At 40.8% G+C, this 19,078-nt stretch overlaps 1 protein-coding gene across 1 annotated transcript in view; it reads left to right on the top strand.

Moving 5' to 3' along the window:
* CCDC85A (coiled-coil domain containing 85A) overlaps positions 1 to 19,078 on the top strand; it is a gene marked incomplete at its 5' end in the record, with an annotated part of 163,139 nt that overhangs the window by 133,721 nt on the left and 10,340 nt on the right. Inside the window, one exon of the mRNA XM_006778578.2 lies at positions 17,469 to 17,603. Coding sequence (XP_006778641.1) covers positions 17,469 to 17,603 — 135 coding nt within the window. The remainder of the gene's footprint in view (positions 1 to 17,468; positions 17,604 to 19,078) is intronic.

Raw genomic sequence — 19,078 nt, 5'->3', positions numbered from 1 at the left:
ATCAGGCAGGCACGCAGAGGGAGTTAGGGGCGATCAGGCAGGCAGGTTAGGAGCCAGCGGTCCCAGATTGCAAGAGGGATGTCTGAATGCCCACAGGGATTGGGACATCCCTCAGGATGACCCCGATTGGAGAGGGTGCAGGCTGGGCTGAAGCACCCCCCCCCACCCCCGTGCACGAATTTCATGCACTGGGGCCACTAGTATAAATATATTATATATAAAAGATGTAATGTAGACAAATAATTATATGCTTGGAAAAATAAGGCTGTTTAAATTTCTCAGTGATTTGAGATTTTATTAAATTATATTTAAAAGGCTATTATTGTGTGAAAAATAAGCAAAATATAACTGTCATTTTAGAAAGCAGAGACATAGTCAGCAGAGACTTTGGACTGCTGGTAACCAGTGTTAGGGGAGGCCCTGTGACATGCTGGGGCAGACGCTGATGGAGATCAGCGGCCCTGGGTGGTGGCGGATTAGCTGCCGGGCCAGGATGCCTCTGACCTCTGTGTGGCCCCTGTGCCTTGACTAAAGGAGAGGGTTGTCCTAGGTGATGTGGCAGCTCTCAGTTCTGTAATCCATGACTCTGTCTGGAGAAAGTCTGTGTTCATATGTGATGTCCACACAAGATAGGGGTGCCCCTTTTTATTTTGATGTAAAATTTCTTAAAACTACAACGTAATACCATACTTGGTCTTTTCTTTATAGCTGCCGATTTATGTCATTGTGGGTTATTCTACCTCCTTGGGTTCTGATGTTAATAAAAATCTCATCAGATAGCTATTACATTTATTTAAACCCCACACAGCCTGGGGTTTATATCTTTGAGATTGATATCACATCAAATATGTGTATAGTGGAGCTCACGTACTAGTCTTAAGCCATGTTAGCTTTTGTGTGTTTTGAGAGATAATGTGCATCCTTTTAAGGTTTATTTTTACTCATTATATAAAATTATGTGTAATGAACAGAAAGGCACTAGTTTTCCCTACCAACATACTTATCTAAGAATAAAATGAGTGTGATAAGTCCTATGGCTTTCTCTGTGGTCAGGTGCTTTATTGGTAAGTGTGGTTCTTTCCAGTCCTGAATAGTCTGAGCCCAAGGATAAATGAAAGCTCAGGGCCGTGTTTTGTCCCCCATGCAAAGTTCCCAGGTCCCAGAGTGGGGGGTGAGGGGGGCGGTCTTTACTGAAGAACAGATAGAGATACATGTGGAGGCTGAGTTGGTTCTCTCCAGTGGTAGAGAGGCGCTCACAGGAAGCACATGTGGAATATTGTCATTGCCTGTGGCTCTTCGCTCTGCCATGGTCTCTGCGGTATCCTACAGGCATCCTGGAGCTGGACTTTCAATCCAGTCCGTAAACACAGTATTTCAGAGAGCCCAAAATTATTAAGTCTTGCTACTTTTTAAAAAGGAAATGCCGTTTAAAGATCCCCTGACCTTAGGATATTTTCTTCTGAGTACATAAACTAATGTAAACAATTTTTTTAAATGACATGTAAAAATATTTCAAGTGATTTCATGTAATGAATGGAGGCATGACATTTTAGAGAGAGAAAAAGTTAAATTATGAGAGAATAACAGTACAGGACATGTTAGAAAATTAACTTATTTACCTCTATACCAAAAGAATGTATAGTCTTTATTTTAAAATGTAATATATTTTTTAGTAATTCCATTCAGAGATAAGCCAAAATAAATTACTGTAAGAAAAAAAAAAGACATGAGTTGGCATACATTAATTTTTACATTGACTAGACTGAGAATAACAAAAGAGTGCCTGCATATAAATCGAAGTCTTTACTTGTGATACACAGAAGGAACAATGTGCTGAAGAAGAAAATATTTTTTTTTCCAAAGGATTTCTGATTTATTGGATTCGTCTTGTAGACTAAAGCATCTGAAATAATAGCCAGCAAGAAGTGGGCTCGGCCTTTCTTTAGGTGTTGTGGAAGACATAGAAAATGAAAGAGGAAGTATAGGTGACCTGTGAGACAGTGACCAGGGCTGCTCTTACAGTTTATATGGAGCGTTTATATAGTATCTTTCAGATTGCGGGCCACTGAACCTGTATAACCTGGTAGCATGGTAACCTAAGGAGCTAATTAAAGTAGGTGTAGAGAAACAGTATGAAGAAAGAGCATCTGAAATACAGGCTTTGTCTTAATTGTTTTATAACTTAGGGGCCTTTGGTGGCTAAATAATCATTCTTAGTAAGTGAAAGATTTGCAGGGGTGGGCAATGTCCGGCCCGAGGGCCATGTAAGGCCTGGGAAATCATTTGGTCTGGCCTTGCCAAGGCATCAGGGGTGAGTTAATTAAATGTTTAACCAAATACAGCAGGCTAATTTTTAAGATGATAATTTTGGATGGCCCGCGAATGATGTTATAAATATCCAAATGGCCCTTGGCAGAAAAAAGGTTCCCACCCCTGATTTGGGTTTATGAGTTTATTCTAATAATTTTTAGAAAAAATTAGTAGTTTCTGTATCAATAAGCAGTGGAGTATTTTGATAAGCAACCCATGCACATTTGTAAATGTGGCATTACTGGAAGTAATGGTAACTTGTGTTTACTTAGGCCACACCAGTGCAGATTGGTGAAACAGATGGAATCTGTTCTCTCAACCCAGTCAGCTTACCTTTGGAATGACCTATATACCCTCCTCAAGTATATACTAAGTCTGATCCTCACTTGGGCTGTTGACTGGCTGCTGCAGTGATGTCTAGCCCCCGTAGCTCCCAACATTCTCTGGGCTGAGACAACCCCAAGTATGCATGGGTTCGACCTTGCTCCAGGTCCAAAGCCTGTAGAGAAAGTACTTCATACCACAGGGTTCAAGTGTTAAGTTCAGAAATGGAGGTGAGAAGGAAGTGTTACTATTAGTAAAGAGACAGTCAATTCAAAGATTGTTCCTCTGTTTTGAAAGTGCTCCATCATCCTTGATGACAGTGTATTTACCTGGTCTAATTCTTTCCTTTGGGAGAATTTCATGTCCTCAAACTTCTCAGTACCTCAAACATCTGTGATTGCAGGAGTGCTCAATTGAGTCACACAAATGATAGCAAGCCCTGTTTCAGAATTTTATCCTCTTTGAGATTTTTGGAGTTTGCATAATATAGGTTAATAGAATAGAAGCAACTTTTGAACTATCTTTTTTTTTAAGAGAAAAATGAAAGACTAAGAAGGCAGCTAACCTACTGGCTTAAAACTCTTAGACTAATTATTATTTTAGTAGTTTTGTTCATCTAGCTCAGCGATCTTCAGCCAGTGTGCTGCATGAATTTTTAAAACATGCAATACCTGACTATTTATCAGGGGCACTGATCTCTTTTCCCTTAGACCACTGGTTCTCAATCTTGGCTGCACATTAGAATCACCTGTTTCTTTGTTACTAATGTTGTGGCCCCACCCCATAACAAAGAAACAGAATTTCCAAAGGATGAGGCCCAGAAATCAGGATTTTAAAAAGATTCCCAGGTGATTCTAATGTGCAGCCAAGGTTGAGAACCACTGCCCTAGACTGTCAAAAAAATGACAGCAACCAACACAATAGCCATCCGGTGTGAATGCCCTGACTTGAACCATGAATATATAGGTCATATATGGTCATGTTGCATAAGATGATTGTGTCTGATTGGTTAATTCTTGGTACCAGAAATCCTTATTTACAAGTATAGGCATTTGATTTTTTTAAAAGTTACTTTGGAACAAAAGGGTAGGAAATTACTATTATTATTTTTATAAATCAATCAAAATTACATATATATTTGTCAGATTGGCAAAATATATATTTTTTGGTGTGCCGCAGAATTTCAGTGATAGTTTGTGTGCCAGGAGATGGAAAGTTGAAAATCGCTGATTTAGCTGTAGCTCTTGGCAGTTATATTAGAAAAAAAGAATGAATATAGAAATGTAAGGATCAGAGAAGAAATGTAAACCTGATTCAAATGTAGTATAGCAAATAAAGGATGTGGTACTTTCTTTTCTTCACCCAAAATGCCTCACTTGCAACAGAACAACTTGGGAGGCAGAAGTTCTAATGTTTGACAGATAACAAATAGTAAGCCGGGACCAGATGGAGCCGTCCCCGGCTCACATACTGTAAGAGCTGGCTCTTGGACAGGAGGCTTTTCAATAGCCAAGATGTGTCAGCTGTTCTGACACTCAAGGCAGGTGTGTCGTCATGCCAACAGAGGGGTTTTTAAATGTATTTAAACATTTTCATACACTAGGAATTTAATATACATAACTACAGAAATTCCATTTTTAAAAAAGCATAAAATGTACACTCAGAAACAAATCTCAATTCCAGTGAATTTATCCACAAATAATTGTGTGGGAACGATGGGTCTTTATACTTTTGGGTGCCACGCTTCTGTTGGGTGCCAGAGGTTAGCAGAAGCTACAGTTAGAATTTGGGTGTCATCTTCTGGCAAGGAGTTTTAGAGAAAGGGTGCTTTAGCAACTTTGCATTTTGAACATGGTTATTTTGTTTGGGACCAGCCTCATTGACTTTCCACTCCCTGTTCCTACCCCACTCCTATTTCATTACGTGGTTCCTTGACCTGCCAAACACACATGCTTTTGTCAGTGAGTTCTGCAAATGGTAAGATAGCTGGTGATGGCAGCGAGGTTCCCTGCCAGCGTAGGAGGACTTTGGAGAGGTCTAAGCCTTGAGCCTCTAAGTGGTCACTTGTGAAGAAGGTGGCTCATGCAGCTGTTGGGCATCCACTTTTTTTGAGGAGGAGGATTTTCTTGGTCAGGGAAACCAGTTATTCTGTCTTTGGCACTTGAGCATGAGATAAAGATGGGCCTGAGAGCAGGTAAGGGCAGCTGCCACTCCAGTGTTTTCCACTTAAAATAAGTACCCTGCACTGGATCTTGATAGTAACAGAGTTCTTCAGAATCAGTCATGAGAATAGGATAAGACATCTCTCCATTCTGGGTGGTTTCTCAGGGCTATACATTGATGCCATAGAAATTTTATTAAGTAATAAGTAGGATGTTAGGAATAAATAAGAATTTAATTGGTTTTTAAGCCAGTAGAAAATGCTTGATGTTAGCAGACTGATCTTTAATACCTTTTGCCTTAAGAAATGACACATTTTATTTCAGATGTATCTTTTGTTAATTTTGTTTTAGGACATCAATCCTACTTGTTTTAAGTGTTCAGAGTCTTAAGTCTTTAGGACGCAAGGAGAGACACAGCAGGCCATGAAAAAGGAAAATGTCCAATTCTTTTATTTTTACATGCTCTTCTTTCTTTCAAATGGTGGGGTGGATGTTGTTTCTGTCACAAGCTCTGACTGCAGCCTGAGTATCAGCTGAGGTCCTGGCTGTGGGCCCCTGGCCCCTGTGGGTATCACTGATTTGTAGGTGAGAGAACGTCTACTAATGGGCAGAGGTGAGATTTGTGTCCAGTTTTTGTTATCACTGGTCTAGCAATTCTTTTTTTCTGAAACCTGTCATGTGGCCAGTGTGTTTCTGTAGAAGCAAGGTAGCTATGAAAACAGCACCACCATCCAAAGAAAACCTCTGGTGTGGTATCTTTGGGTTCTGAATTTGGAATTAGCCAAGAAACTCGGTTTAGTTTCTAGTCCATCTGTTTTGCTATTCACTGGGAGATTTCATCGCTCTAAAGATTTTCTCAGCATGGGAAGACTTCATCCTTTTATCAGTCTTCAGGATGTTTCTAGCCCTTAGATAGATAACATAGGGAAGAATATTTGTCTAATCGCTATCTTTAAGCCGCTTGCTTCCTTCTTCAGAATCTTCCAGACCATTGCCATCTGCAGTGACCTTCTCATCCTCTCTACCAGGGGTTAGCACTTTTTTGGTAAAAAGCCCGATAGCTTTTTCAAACTTGTGAACCACATGGTGCTGCAACTTTCCATGTCAGCAATTGTAGCATGAGAACAGCTGAAAATAGCCACAGAGACTATCTATGTGAATGTGTGTGACTGTGTTCTAATAAAACTTTATTTCCACAACAGGTGAAAGGGGCTGGATTTAACTCTGCAAGTAGTTTGCTGACCCCTGCTCCACACTAGAATAATTTGTCAATGTGTTTTTTAATTGGGGTCTCTCATATTGTTACATCAATTTTCATTTGTACATAATGAATTTATTATTTACATGTACTTTTTTCAATAAGTATATTTTACTTTTTCATTGGTTTAAGTTCCTTTGTCCTATCATCCCCAAACCTGCTCTAACTTATCAGTATCTTTGAAATGTGCTGTGATGGAACCAGAGGAATCATTGAGCAAGAGGCAAAGGTATTTTTTCCTCATAAACCACTTAGCTTTGGGATAAAAATTAGTTGGAGATGAAAATGCTTGCATTTGACTTGAAAAAGCGAGTCCTCCCCTACAGGAAGGACACTACTTGGTGTGGCTCTACCAGCTAGAAACATAGCACTTTTCTGAAACACGGAGGAATGGTTACTGAAACTATGCGTTAGTGAGTGACTGATTCTATTGCTTTTGTGTCCTGGCTGTTCTTGCGTCGCAGAGAGATCGCTGCTTAGATAACGTGGGGCAGGCTTGTCTCTAAAATAGACACCACATGGCTGGCGGCTCGGGAAGAACATGAATTTCTATAGAGTCCTTCAAAGACGAGTGACATTCTAAATCCATGTTTATCAGGGAATGAGGAGGAAATCAATTTCCAGCTTAGGCGGAGGGCAGCAATCAATCACTCTTGTAATGAGGGCATTTTGTGAAAGAGTGAGAAATCAGGAGATTATTGGTAAGAATTAAGTGAATGGTGTGTTTCAGGTCCTTTTTCATGATCTTTGTCCAGTTGTGGTTTTGATTATGGTGTAGGCGCGCGTGGAAAGGAAGGAGAGGAAGAGCCTTATCTGCAAGGTGCTTAGGGGAGCGCGGAAGAGAACAAAGGCTCGGTCCTGTGTCCAGCGTGTTTCCTGGGCGTCAGGCTGGGACATGAGGAAAAGCAAGAAGGATCCTCACTTCTCTTTTCGTCTTTGTCACTAGGACTGACGGACACCAGAAGAGCCAAGGGGTAGAAGAGAGCTCGAAAAGGGCCAAAGGTGTTGGCAGTGCTTTGGCGGGGACTGATAGCAAAGCTCCTATAGCAATTACTGTTCCGAGCGCCTTGCAATCAAGTCTATTAGTCACCCTTCGCCGCCGCCACATGAGGCTAATTGATAGGCCTCTCCATTTCAGCGTTGAGGACAAGTGACTTGCTGAGGGTCAGGAAGTGAGTAGCTTATGGAGCTCATTAGACTCTGGGTCATTTTTCTCTTGAATAGGCAACATACTTTCCACTTTCTTTTTAAGACGTCTCTAGGCAGCCTTAATAATTTTTTTTTTTTTTAACTGGTTAACCTGGTTGTTTTCCAGGATGATACTATTGCAAAAATTTCTAATTTAAGAAAAAGTTCCTTTTTAAAATCTGCCTTTCCTAAAGTTATACAATGTCAGTTTTCAGAATTTCTTAGTCAGCTTTTTTGGAAAATTTTAGCTGTGTATTTTAAAGTTTAGTCAGGTCCTTTGTTTGAATAATGCACTTAGAATACTGGCCCTGCTATTACTCTTAAGTCCTTCACCCAGAAACTTCAGGAAAGCAAAAAATTTTAACCGGGCAGACTTGGTTTGTGCCATTAGCTGTGGTCAAAGTTTACGTGGAGGACTAGGTAGAGCTATTTTGAATTTCAGTTATTTATGCGATCTTTCATCCCCAGAATCTAGGCTAGGCAAAAGCAGTGACCTCACTATTTGAAATGAAAACATTTTACATTTATCATTAGATGGGTACAGGGATATTCATTCAATGGGAAGTGATTCGTGGGCTTCCACTGCTTTTCTTAGTAACCAAAGAACCTTAACAAATATGGAATGAGAGGAGGAAGTCTGGGCCATTCATTTACTATTTTACCCCTCAAGTACTTTTTAATGTCTCTTATGTACAGATACTGTTTTAGATAATAGCTATATAGCCTTGAATAAGAAATTTATGCAGCTTATATTTTAGTAGGTGGATCATTATGTAAAAAAGCAAAAATATGTAATGCCTGGGAGTGATAATCACTATGAAGAAAACAGAAGCAGGGTAGAAAATCGGAGTGACAGGGCCTTTTACATGGAGTCAGAACCCTCCCCAACCCTGAGGAAGTGACATCTGAGGGGACGTGAGGGAAGAAAGCAATATGGCTAGAAAAGGGCATTACAGGCAGCTAGAACAGCAAGGGCAAAGCTTTAGGCAGGACCAAACTAGTCATGTTTGAGGAAACAGGAGCAAGACGGCTAGTGTGGCTGGCACAGCGAGTGAGGAGAGCAACCAGAGATGAAGTTAGACAGACAGGCAGGAACAGACCCTGTGGGCTTGTTAATCAGGGTCAAGTGTTTGGGTGTGACTTAATGGAAAGCTATAGAAGGAATGGGGCAAGCTACCTGTTAACATTGCAAAGGTCGCCATCAATGCTGGGTAGAGAAGACGGAGGCAGAGCGAGAGCAGGAACAGAGGGACACTCTCTAGGGAGCCAGCTTGGTTGACTTGGAACTAAGAGGAAGGGTGGAGATGGTGAGGAGAGGCACTGGATTCACAATACAGATGTGGAACCCAGAGTGCTCCGTGACAGGCTGCATGGGGACTATACGGGAAAGGGACCCCGTGCGGCTTCATGAGGTGGGCACTGAGGAGCTGGAGGGACTGTTCACGTAGACTGTGCAGGGCATGGCAGCCCCGGGGTGAGGTGGCTCTAGGAAGAATGAAGGGTGACTCCTTGGATTTTGAGCTAAGCAACTGAATGACAGGTGGTGCTGTGTGCTGAGACCGGAAGACTGGGAGAACAGCTTTGGGGGTGCGGGGGAATAGCAGTTTGGGGCATGGTAAATGTGAGATGTTGGCCATCTCCGAGGAGATGTTACATACGGAGTTAGATCAGTACATCTGGGCCTCAGAGGAGAGTTCAGGGTTAGAGGTAAAATTGTGGAAGAAGAAATGGCTAATGGACTGAATTGGGACTTCCTGTGAGAATGTTGAGAAAACGAAGAGGTTTGTGGACTGTGCCCTGGGAAACTGAGATTTAAAGATGGGGCAGGGGTGCAGTGCAAGCGGAAAGGAGCGGCACATTTAACATTTTTAATCTGTCATATTTTGTGGGTGAGTTTTGAACGTCCTTTCTATGCTAATGCTACAAAGTTGTTTTATATTTTATTTTAACTCTTTAGTAGGTCCTAGACATCCTTTTTGAGCATTATTTACCAAATGAGCATATAAAGTTTGAATCTGAAAATCGTGTTTTCCATCATAAATTATTTGTTGATGACTTAAACCTATTTTTAAGTCACTTTCTTACTTCCTTCCTAGTAAGAGTTGTTTGTGAAATCAGAGCTCATGCTTTCCCCACGCTTCCTGTGTGCTTTCTCACTGACGGGAGACTCCATTTCTCCCACTGGCGACTGTCTTGCTGCCACGTATGCAGAGGCTACCCTGCCCACATCAGTTGGCCATGGGGGTTTCTATAAACTGCCAAGTGCAGGGTCACTGTGTACGTGCCAAAGACAGAGCTCCCAGCAAATGGCCTAGGAAGTGCAGGCTGACGAGCGGCTGTACTTGTATTAGCAACATGTCTCCCCGGGAAGTGGCTGCCCTTGTATGAAGCTGTCCCTCTGTCCACCTCTCTCTTATCTCGACCTTCCTGTTTTGTGGGGGAGCTTTGTGTACTGGAAGAGTCCTTGATGAAACTGAAGGCCCTTCCTTGTGCTAAAGCCAGGGCAGCAACCACCACCTTACCAGGGAGCCTTCTGTAGTCAACGTGGCAAGCATGTATCTTACGTGGCTGTTTAGACCCAAGGGCGCAAGCTCTGTGCATGTCTTCCACCGGGCTCTGAGGGAGTGCCGAGGTGCTTAACACAGGCACGGATCGGCTCTGCTCTGCAATTCGAATGCAGTGTTTGTTCCCATGACTTTTTTTGCTTTTGTGTCTACACTGGCAATTCAGTTCTGTGCCTTCTTAGTCCTACTCATGCACCCTCCTTCCCCTGAGCGCCCTTTTTTATAAGCCCAAGACCTAAAAGTATGCACATGTGTGGTAAACTTTACTACTGATTGTCAACCTGATGGTTAAGCCATTTAGATGTACTCTTTTTTCTCTGCACATTTCAGTGCTCCTCACTGGGAGTTGTGTGGTTAATAGGAGGCTAGAATTAAGCACATAGCTCATTACTGGAGGCAGAAAGTGCGCACATCCGATTGTCTGCATTTCCTAGCGATTGTTCAGCTATTGTTCACCCGGCCCTCACTGTTCTTTGCCTGCTGTCACTCTGGCTACAGAGACGCTGGGTGGGTGCTGCCTTCGCCCTCTCGGGCTATTAACTCTCTCCTTCCTGGGGTGGCCCCTTCTAATTCTTGTAAAAAGGCTAATCTCTGTAATTACTGTCATTTTTTTTTCTTAGAACCATATATATCTTCAAGCTTTACCTGCCCTCACTGATATTATAAAATTACTTTCCTTCCAAGAGCATTATATTGTTTGGCCAGATGATATTTTCATCATGGCATGAGGGTAAAGTTATTACAATTGAAACAGTTTGCAATCTTATGAGTCAGAAGAAACCCATTTTTGTGGGTATCCATGAAAAAGATGATTTGGGGCTTCGTACATTGTTAATTCCCTCTTTGATCTTGATTTTAAAATCTGATGAAAGAGTTAGATATATTACTTTTCCTGGCACTTCCGACCCTGGTCAATAGCATGACCATTTATTTAGCTGGTACCCAGCCAGAAAGCTGGGAGCCATTCTGGATTCCTCTTTCAACCTCATTGCCTACATTCAGATACACATTAGGGCTCATCCTGTCTTTTAATCCATCGATATCCTTTTCATTCTGCCAGCTGTTGTCCGGTGTACACCACGAGTAATCATTTTTCACTTGAACTTCTTTGTTAATACCCTGATTGGACTTCATCTCAGCTAGTCTTGCCCCATCCAAATTATTCTCCACATTGCTAGAGTGATCTATAAAACAGAAATCGGGTCTTGCCACCGCTCACGCCTCAGTTTAGAATGAATTTCAAAGCCATCTGACTCCTGCCTTTCATGTCAGCCTCTGTCCTGCTACTCTTGTCCCTCACATTCTCGGCTCAGGTTCCTCTGAACTGCTTCCATCTCCCTGAACAAGACAGCTGTCTGAAATCCAGGTTCTCTGGATGGAAGCTCCTTACCACCACTCCTGTGACTCCATAGACTTCAATCTTAGCTGTCGTTTGGCATCATGAGTGAGTGAGCGAATAAATATTGCCTCTGATTTCCTTAGCTGGTTAACATCTGGATACTTATGGGTTGGCCTACCTTTAAGGAAGTTGAGAATTATATTCCTTTTGATACGTTTTTTTGTTTGTTTGTTTATTTTCACCATTTGATGTTTGCCATTTGGATGGGATTCAGTATATACTTTGGATGTCCCCGTTTTAAAGTCTATTTCTGCTTTTGGTCTGTACCATCTCATGATCATTTCAGTTAGTGTTGTAACTTATTTAACATATAGCTTTAGAAATAGGTGGAAGTGATTCAAGATTTTCAAGGTAGATTTATTTTACTAGAATAATGGTAACTGACTAATGAGAGGGGGACATGGTGGGAATTTAATTTAATTTGTGTGGACTTGCAAAAAATGGATCCTCATAAAAATGTCAGTGTCACCTATTTCCGGCCATTTTACTGCTCTAGAAGTGTGTTTTAGCTACTTGACAAATAGTTGGGAACTTACTAATTACCAAGTAGACAGGCACACAGTAAAGCATTTATACAACTGTTTTTGAGATGACAGAGGAAAAGTCACACATTGGTTTCGATAATCCGTTGACATGTTAACTTTATTGAGCAGATGGGGTGCTAGTCATCCTGATTACGGAGATAGGAAGTCAGGTGCAATGACCTTGGGGAGCTCAACAGTATATATAATATTACTCAAAATGTGAGAGGGCGTAGAGCTGTGTTATGAAAGGGTTTTGTCAGCTCACGTGGTCGAGGTGACTACACCCATCTGTTAAATAATGAAAAGTAAAGTTTATGTGGTCCTGACGCACTCCTCAGTGGAACCATGAGCGAAGCGAGTTCTTCAGACACCTACTCCAGGATGAGAGAGAGAGAGAGAGAGAGAGAAAGAGAGAGAGAGAGAGAGAATATGAACATGAATGAGCAGGAACTAGAGGTAAGATAGTGACTTCCTGGATCACACTAGTAGGGGACAAGAAAAGCATGGGATCTGGAAAAGTCTCACTGGAACCCAAACCCGAAGAGAAAGAGGAACAGGAAATAGACTATTCTCTTGATAAAATAACTGGAGCCCTATTGTATTTCATTTATGTCATGACTCAGAGTATTTCAAAGTGAGCTGTCAATAACTTTCAACATATTCCTTAGGCTACTTTGTAATATCCCAAGTTTCAAAATCCTTGGGATGTTGTTACAGATGCAATGTTTTGTAAGTGTCACCGCCACGCCATGCTGCTGTGCTGCAGTGGAGCAGTGACTAACACTCTCCTCTGATCCCCCCAAGACCCTGGGCCCCTCCAACCATCCTTATCTTCCCAGGGTGCCCTGGTCTCCTTGGAGGCCCTGGAGCTGCATGATGAGCACACAGAACAGGGGGAGACCTTTAGGGCCTAAACAAAAAGAAAGAAATCATGTAGTGTAAATGATTGAGAATAGTACCAGGCCCACAGTTAGTGTCTTAATGGGTATTAACGCGTAGTGGGAGTTCATATTAGCCAGCCTTAGTAATCTTCTAATTGACTGCATTTAGGAGAGTCCGAACATGTAACAGGAGCTTAGCAATTGAGAGCTGTTATGACTAAGATACGTTCTCAGGAGTCTTCCATCCACTGAGGAGACAAACATGTGACAGACTGCAACCCTTAGCCTCCTGGGAAGGAGAGAATGGTCACTGCTCTGATCCAGATTTCTGTCTCTCTGGTGTGCGTCTGCCTGTCACACAATGCTCTCACCTGCTCTGAGCTGTTGTTTCATGGGTCAGGGCCCTCATTTCTATTTCCTGGCAATTTTATTCTTTCCTGGTGTGTCTGCCTACAGTTAAGTGCAGAATCTTTATCTGTTGTGTTGCTAAGAAAGCTTTATTTTCCTTCCGTAATTTCCGCAAACCACCTTCTGCCAATTTTATTCTCTGTGGGATGGTGTCTGGGTTTTCATGGGGGCAGCATGCTGGATCTCTCCACTCGGAGAGCAATCTGTTCTTTGGACCACTGCCCTGTACCTGCCCGTTTTGTATTCTGGTTCTGCTGGCATTGTTGCAGTAGGATGTTTTGGATATTTTTTAATTCTATTCCTTTTGTTAAAAAGAGTAATTTCCTATTCAGAGGTGGAAAGATGGATCTCTTTATACTTAGACCACAGGAGGGCCAAAGCTTAGAGAGTTTTCTTTGAAATCACTAAGAGCCCCAAATCCTGTGGGCCACGTGTCCTCATATGCAAAATCTGCTACAGAGCCATCAACAGAAATTTTCTTTGCAGTTTTCCAACATCAGGCTTTCTCAGCTTCAGCACTAGTGCCATTAGGGCCTGGATAATTCCTTGTGGGGACTGTCCTGTGCTGCCAGGTGTGCAGCGGCATCCTGGGCCTCTACCCCCTAAATGCCCACAGAAACCCCACGGTGACAGCTAACAATGTCCCCCCTGGGGGGGTCAAATCACCCCGAGAACTGCTGCTCAAATAATAAACATCTGAATATAAATTGACAAACAAGTTATAAAATGTGTAGCAAATACTGACAGAGCAGCGATTTTCAACCTGTATGCTGCAAAAATTTTGAAAACATGCAATACCTGACTATTTCATCAGGGGCACTGACCTTTTACCCTTAGATTGTCAAATAAAAACATGACAACAGCCAACACCTGATTATACCTATTTTTCTTTTGATCAGCTCTGCAAAAAATATTTTTGTGTATGTGCCACAGAATTTTAGTAATTAGTTTATGTGTGCCATGAGCGTAAGAAGGTTGAAAATCATTGTTATAGAGTGCTTAATGTGGGCTAGGCACTGTTGTAAGAGCTCTTTTCATATAAGTAGCCTCACTCAGAGAGGTAGGCATTATTATACCATATTACCCACATTTTACAGATGAGGAAACTGAGGCACAGAGAGATCATGTACTTGCTAAGTGCCAGATCAAGAATCTGAACCGAGGCAGTGTGGCCTTGGAGTCAATGAGCTGGACTTACTGTGCTGCTCTCTCAACAAACCTTGGAATAGTTACCCACCTCACATAGCATGGGGTATTACCTCTCATAGGTGCTCAGCAAAAATGATTTTAATGAATGAATATCTACAAATCCAGGAAATTATTTAATGTCTTAAATAAGTATTGAGTAAATTCAGACTCTCTACTTTAATTAAATAAAAACTAAACTTTTCTTTGAATACAATCAACTGTTCTCTATTAGAGCAAAGCAGAAAGTCTCTTAGCATTTCTAAGCCCATTTGCAGGAATCGTTTGGAAGAAGTTTGTCAAGGTGACCTTTAAAGTCTCTTATCTGGGCTTTGATTTGTGTGGTACTGCAGTTCTGCCAAATGTCAGAATGAAGGTTGGTAAAATGGAACAAAATATTATTTGCCTGATGAGATTACACAAACCATCCGCGCTTGCCCTATGATAAGGAAATACTGAATTCCTCCTCTCTCTTAAACTAGGTATGTGTTCTGAAGAGGTATAGTTTGACCTACCTTCAGGGCTTATAAAAAATTAAACATCTTTAACTAACAGGAAACCACTTTAGCCGATCAATTTTCAGACTTCCATAGTTGGCTTCCTATAATAGATAAGAGGGCTGGGCTCTAAAATTTCTTACAAGTGCACTTGTCTGATCTATATCGAAATGGGAAGCCTGCATTTTACATAATAAAATGCAAAGACAGTACTGTCATTCTTGTTAAAGATTTTTTTTAATGTGTACTCTGTAAGGCAAAAGAATGGAAACTTCCAAAGTATTAATTAAAACAATGTTACTAAAATAGCCAGAAGACAACTTATTCACAATAGCTTCATCTTATCAGTTCTCTTAAAAGTCATATTGCGAATTGTAATTATTTTACGCAGCGAGACTATGTGTAATACATTTTCTTTTAAAAATTTGAATGGCTTCATTTTTTTCTTAATTCTTAAGAAGTCAGTGATTTTAAGGACAATATTAGAAAATGTCCTAAATCTCACTTTTCGTGGAAGATTTTCCAGAAATGCTGCGTTACAAGGGATAGCAGAACCAAACGTTTATCTTTTTCAGTGGTACGAAGGGATCACTCTTGTTCCCTATCCAGGCTGTTTGCTCACACCACAGAATTCACGGTTTCTATAATGAGTACTTGCCTCTGGGTAAGTAACCTGTCATTTACCTCCCACACAGTCTTGATGCAGAGCATTACTTTGCTGTCATTTAGGATGGACTGTCCTGGTACCTACAATAATTTGAGGATTACTGTATAGAAAGTGGCTAATGAGTACTCAGATTCCTATGGAATGGTAGGGTTATTCAAGTATTTTTTCATGAATGTAGAATTTTTTAAAAACTGCAGAAAACAAAGCTAAGCAAAATGGGATTACTCAGGAAATAGAAAGTGGCTTTCTTAAGGTTGTTTGAAATTGTTCTCCCAATTGATGGCCAGCATCTGGGTTTCCACCGTTTTGAGTTCCAAAGTTGCCAACAACAATTCCAAGCACCGAGTTACAGGAGGCTTACTCTGTTTTATGAAGCTGTCTTCAGAAAATAGTGTGATTGGTAATTGTAGAGCTTGCAAAGAGCTAAGCCTTCATTAGTACATAAATACCATTCAAGTATAGTTTACTTGAAGGTCAAAAATGATGGCCGGTCCAGGACAGACTTTTCCAAGACCAGAATTTTAAAAAAACAAACAAAAATTATGTTGCCCACATGAGTAGAAAGTCACTACTCCTAATTCCAAAAGAGTACCTTTTCCTTTAAAATGGTTATATCACCAAGTAGTTTATTCTTTCACAAAAATCTGGCCCGCGTATATTGCCCCCTCTTAGGAGACTAATAGTACTATGCACTCTACATATAATGTTTAAAAAGAACCTTTTATATTTTATCTGCTTTGTGAAAGTGGGAAAATATTGTACACTGTCTACATAGTAACTGAATGGCTATTCTTTCCAGCTGCTTCTAAATGATTATAGGTTGTTAACGTTAGATTTCATGTTATGATAAATTTTGTTGCAATGGAGAGGCATTGGGATTCAGTCTTACTATACATTAGGGAATATGACAAAAGGAATTCTTAAGTTTTACCCAGTTGTTGAATCAGAAAAACTTAAGGTCTGAGAGATGTGGAAGTCACGGAGAGAACCAAATCCTGAAGAGAACTCATTTGTAAAATACTGCATTACACATAAAAATCATCCCAGAAATCGAACTATGCCAGTTGGGGTGGGAGGTGAATTTTAAGCCATCAATCACATTATAAATTACTGGATTATATGTAGACACTGAAATCTGGGGACTATTTTGTGAATTTCCCATATTTTATTTTTAAAATGTTGCTATTCTTTAGGACATAGCATTCTTAGTTAGAGATTTTAGTGAAAGTTGGCAGGAAGGAGAAATTATGCTCAAATAAGTTCATTTGGCTTCTGATCATTTTTAGTAGAATTACAGTTTGGCCATGAAAAAACTGGAATTTAAGGAAATTTTTTTTCTTTTTATTTTAGTTATGTGGTATTCCTAGTTCCAGCTAGTACAGAAATTTAGGGAATCAACTTGATTATTTGACATTTTGACAACTATTAATATGTCCCATGAAAAACAGTTACTATGAAGCAATAGTGACCTCTTAGCTCATACGTACAGGGTGCAGCAAAAGTGGGTTTATAGGTGAATACATGAAAGTTTATTGTTGTATTAATTACTGTATTTTCCATACAAACAACTGTAGACCTACTATTGCCCCACCCTGCATTTTTTAAATGTTCAGGAATTTTGTCGAGAATTTGATGCAGCATCAGTTTTTGAGTATTACTAAATATATCCACCCAACTTGTGTTTCTACACAAAAGGGCGTCATGCTCCCAAATGCATGTCAAATAATTTCTGTTAAGTTCCTGAAGTTACACTGCTTTAAATACTTGGAAGACTTATGGCACTTCTGTTTCTCACCAGTAAAACCCACAAAATAAACTTGTCTATGTAGCTTCAATTTTTTAAATTTTTAATCATCTACCACTTTTTGATACTTTGAGAACTAGTTAAAACTTTACCAAAATCTATTTTAAAAATCAGTCTTAGCTGTAATACACAGACTTCAGTTTATGGTCACTTTTTCCCTGGTCACAGGTGCATGTTACAGCTTGCCATTGTGGTCATTGTGGTGCATTTCATTACGCTTCTTGTTCTATTTGCTTTCTTGAGACTTGGGAAACAGTATTTTTCTGAGTGATTGTACTATATTGTTCCAAATATAAGGCCACCCAGAATAGAAGGCAACCTCCAACTAGAAACAGCTCAAATATGGAGAAAGGCTGGGGGCCCAGAGCCCGGCGGGTCTTGCAGTGGTGGCAAGGGTGCCAAGGAATAGGACGCTGCCTGCCCACTCTCCCGGTGAGTGAAGACAAGCCAGCTGCTGCATTTGCTTGTGTGTGACCCAGGTGGCTTGTGCTGCTCGAGGAAAGCTATGCTGGGGGTAGAGAACAGTCTGTGTACATGAAAGAAAGTTGCTGTGGGTGTAAGTCTGGGGAGGGACGTTGGGAGTCGTCTTTCATCTCCTACACAGTCATCTCTAGTGTTTTCCCCCTGAACTTGAGGGTGAAAGTTGAGTGACTGGAGAACAAAGGTAGCCTGCACCTTCGCGAAAAGGCGTTTAAGAGTTCAGTGGCCATGAAAATGAACTTTTAAACACCAGCCCAGGAAATTATCCCATGCCCTTTCTAGTTGACTGCCCCGGGAGAAAGTGGTGCACTGTGTGGGTCACATGTACCTTGAAAACAAGCCTCCCTGAAACTGGGAGTCACATGTCTAATTTCATTAAGGTTTTCCTCTTTTTAAATTCCTTGTGTCCCGAGCCAGCCATGTTACAATTTAAATGGGCTCAATCTTATTAAAATATGTTTCACTGAGTAGCACACTTAAAAAAATACTTCAGTGAAAACATATTAGTCAGCTTTGTATTGATTGAACCTAGATCGTTCTCCAAATTTTGGTCTCATTCTACTGAGCACATATAAATTTGACCTTTTGTTTCATAGGAACTAAATGAGAGGTGATAGAATGAGTTGCTTGATTCTGTTACAATCTAGAAACCTGTTTGAGTACAACCTTACCAGGCACTTGGCTACCTTTGTGGCTTCACAAACACCACATAAATCATGACTCTTGAACCTTCCTGTGATTATTAGTCCATAGCTCACACAGTGGATTTGAACTTTAATCCCCCAATGATACATTTCCCCCTACTATAGTCTTTATTATTATCCTGTTATTTAAAGAAACTTCTTTAATAAAATATTTGTTTTTCTGAATAGATAAGGGTAGAAGAGGACTCTCCTTAAGTTTAAACAATGCTAAATTAGAGGATTTGTGGTAAGGGAAGGTATCACTGGTTCTAGAAATTTTCTTAAACCAAAATGGCCTGAAAGATGGAGGTCCCATTCCAAAGCAAAAAGCATGCAAGGATTGATATACCTTCCAGTTTGCCAGGTCTGGGAAGGGAAACTTTGAAAGAGAAGGACTGGGAGGAGAGTAGCCCAGAGGGGGAAGGAATATTGCCAGCCAAGTCAGATTACCAGTCAGAAGTCAGACAAAACTGCAGTGGTGGGTCCTAAATGAGAGGTTTGAAGTGAACTCTGCGTACCTCAGAAGCCTTTTCATAGGAGTTCATGAGAGTGGTGACAGCAGGGAAAGAAAACGGTGGGGGACTAGAGCTTCCTTTATAATTCCTTTGTTTTGGAAACATTTGATCTCTTCAGAAGAGGAGGATGTCCAAAATGTGGTGATGGAGTTGGAGGGAGGGTGTGCCTCCTGAGCCAACTTCAAATAGTTTCCCTTTTATTATTTGTATCAGGTACTACACCTGATTT

This window comes from Myotis davidii, unplaced genomic scaffold, assembly GCF_000327345.1.
Source record: "Myotis davidii unplaced genomic scaffold, ASM32734v1 scaffold6, whole genome shotgun sequence".
In the NCBI taxonomy this organism is placed as follows: Eukaryota; Metazoa; Chordata; class Mammalia; order Chiroptera; family Vespertilionidae; genus Myotis; species Myotis davidii.
The sequence above is the reverse complement of the archived record's forward strand: the minus strand, read 5'-3'. Positions and strand labels throughout refer to the sequence as shown.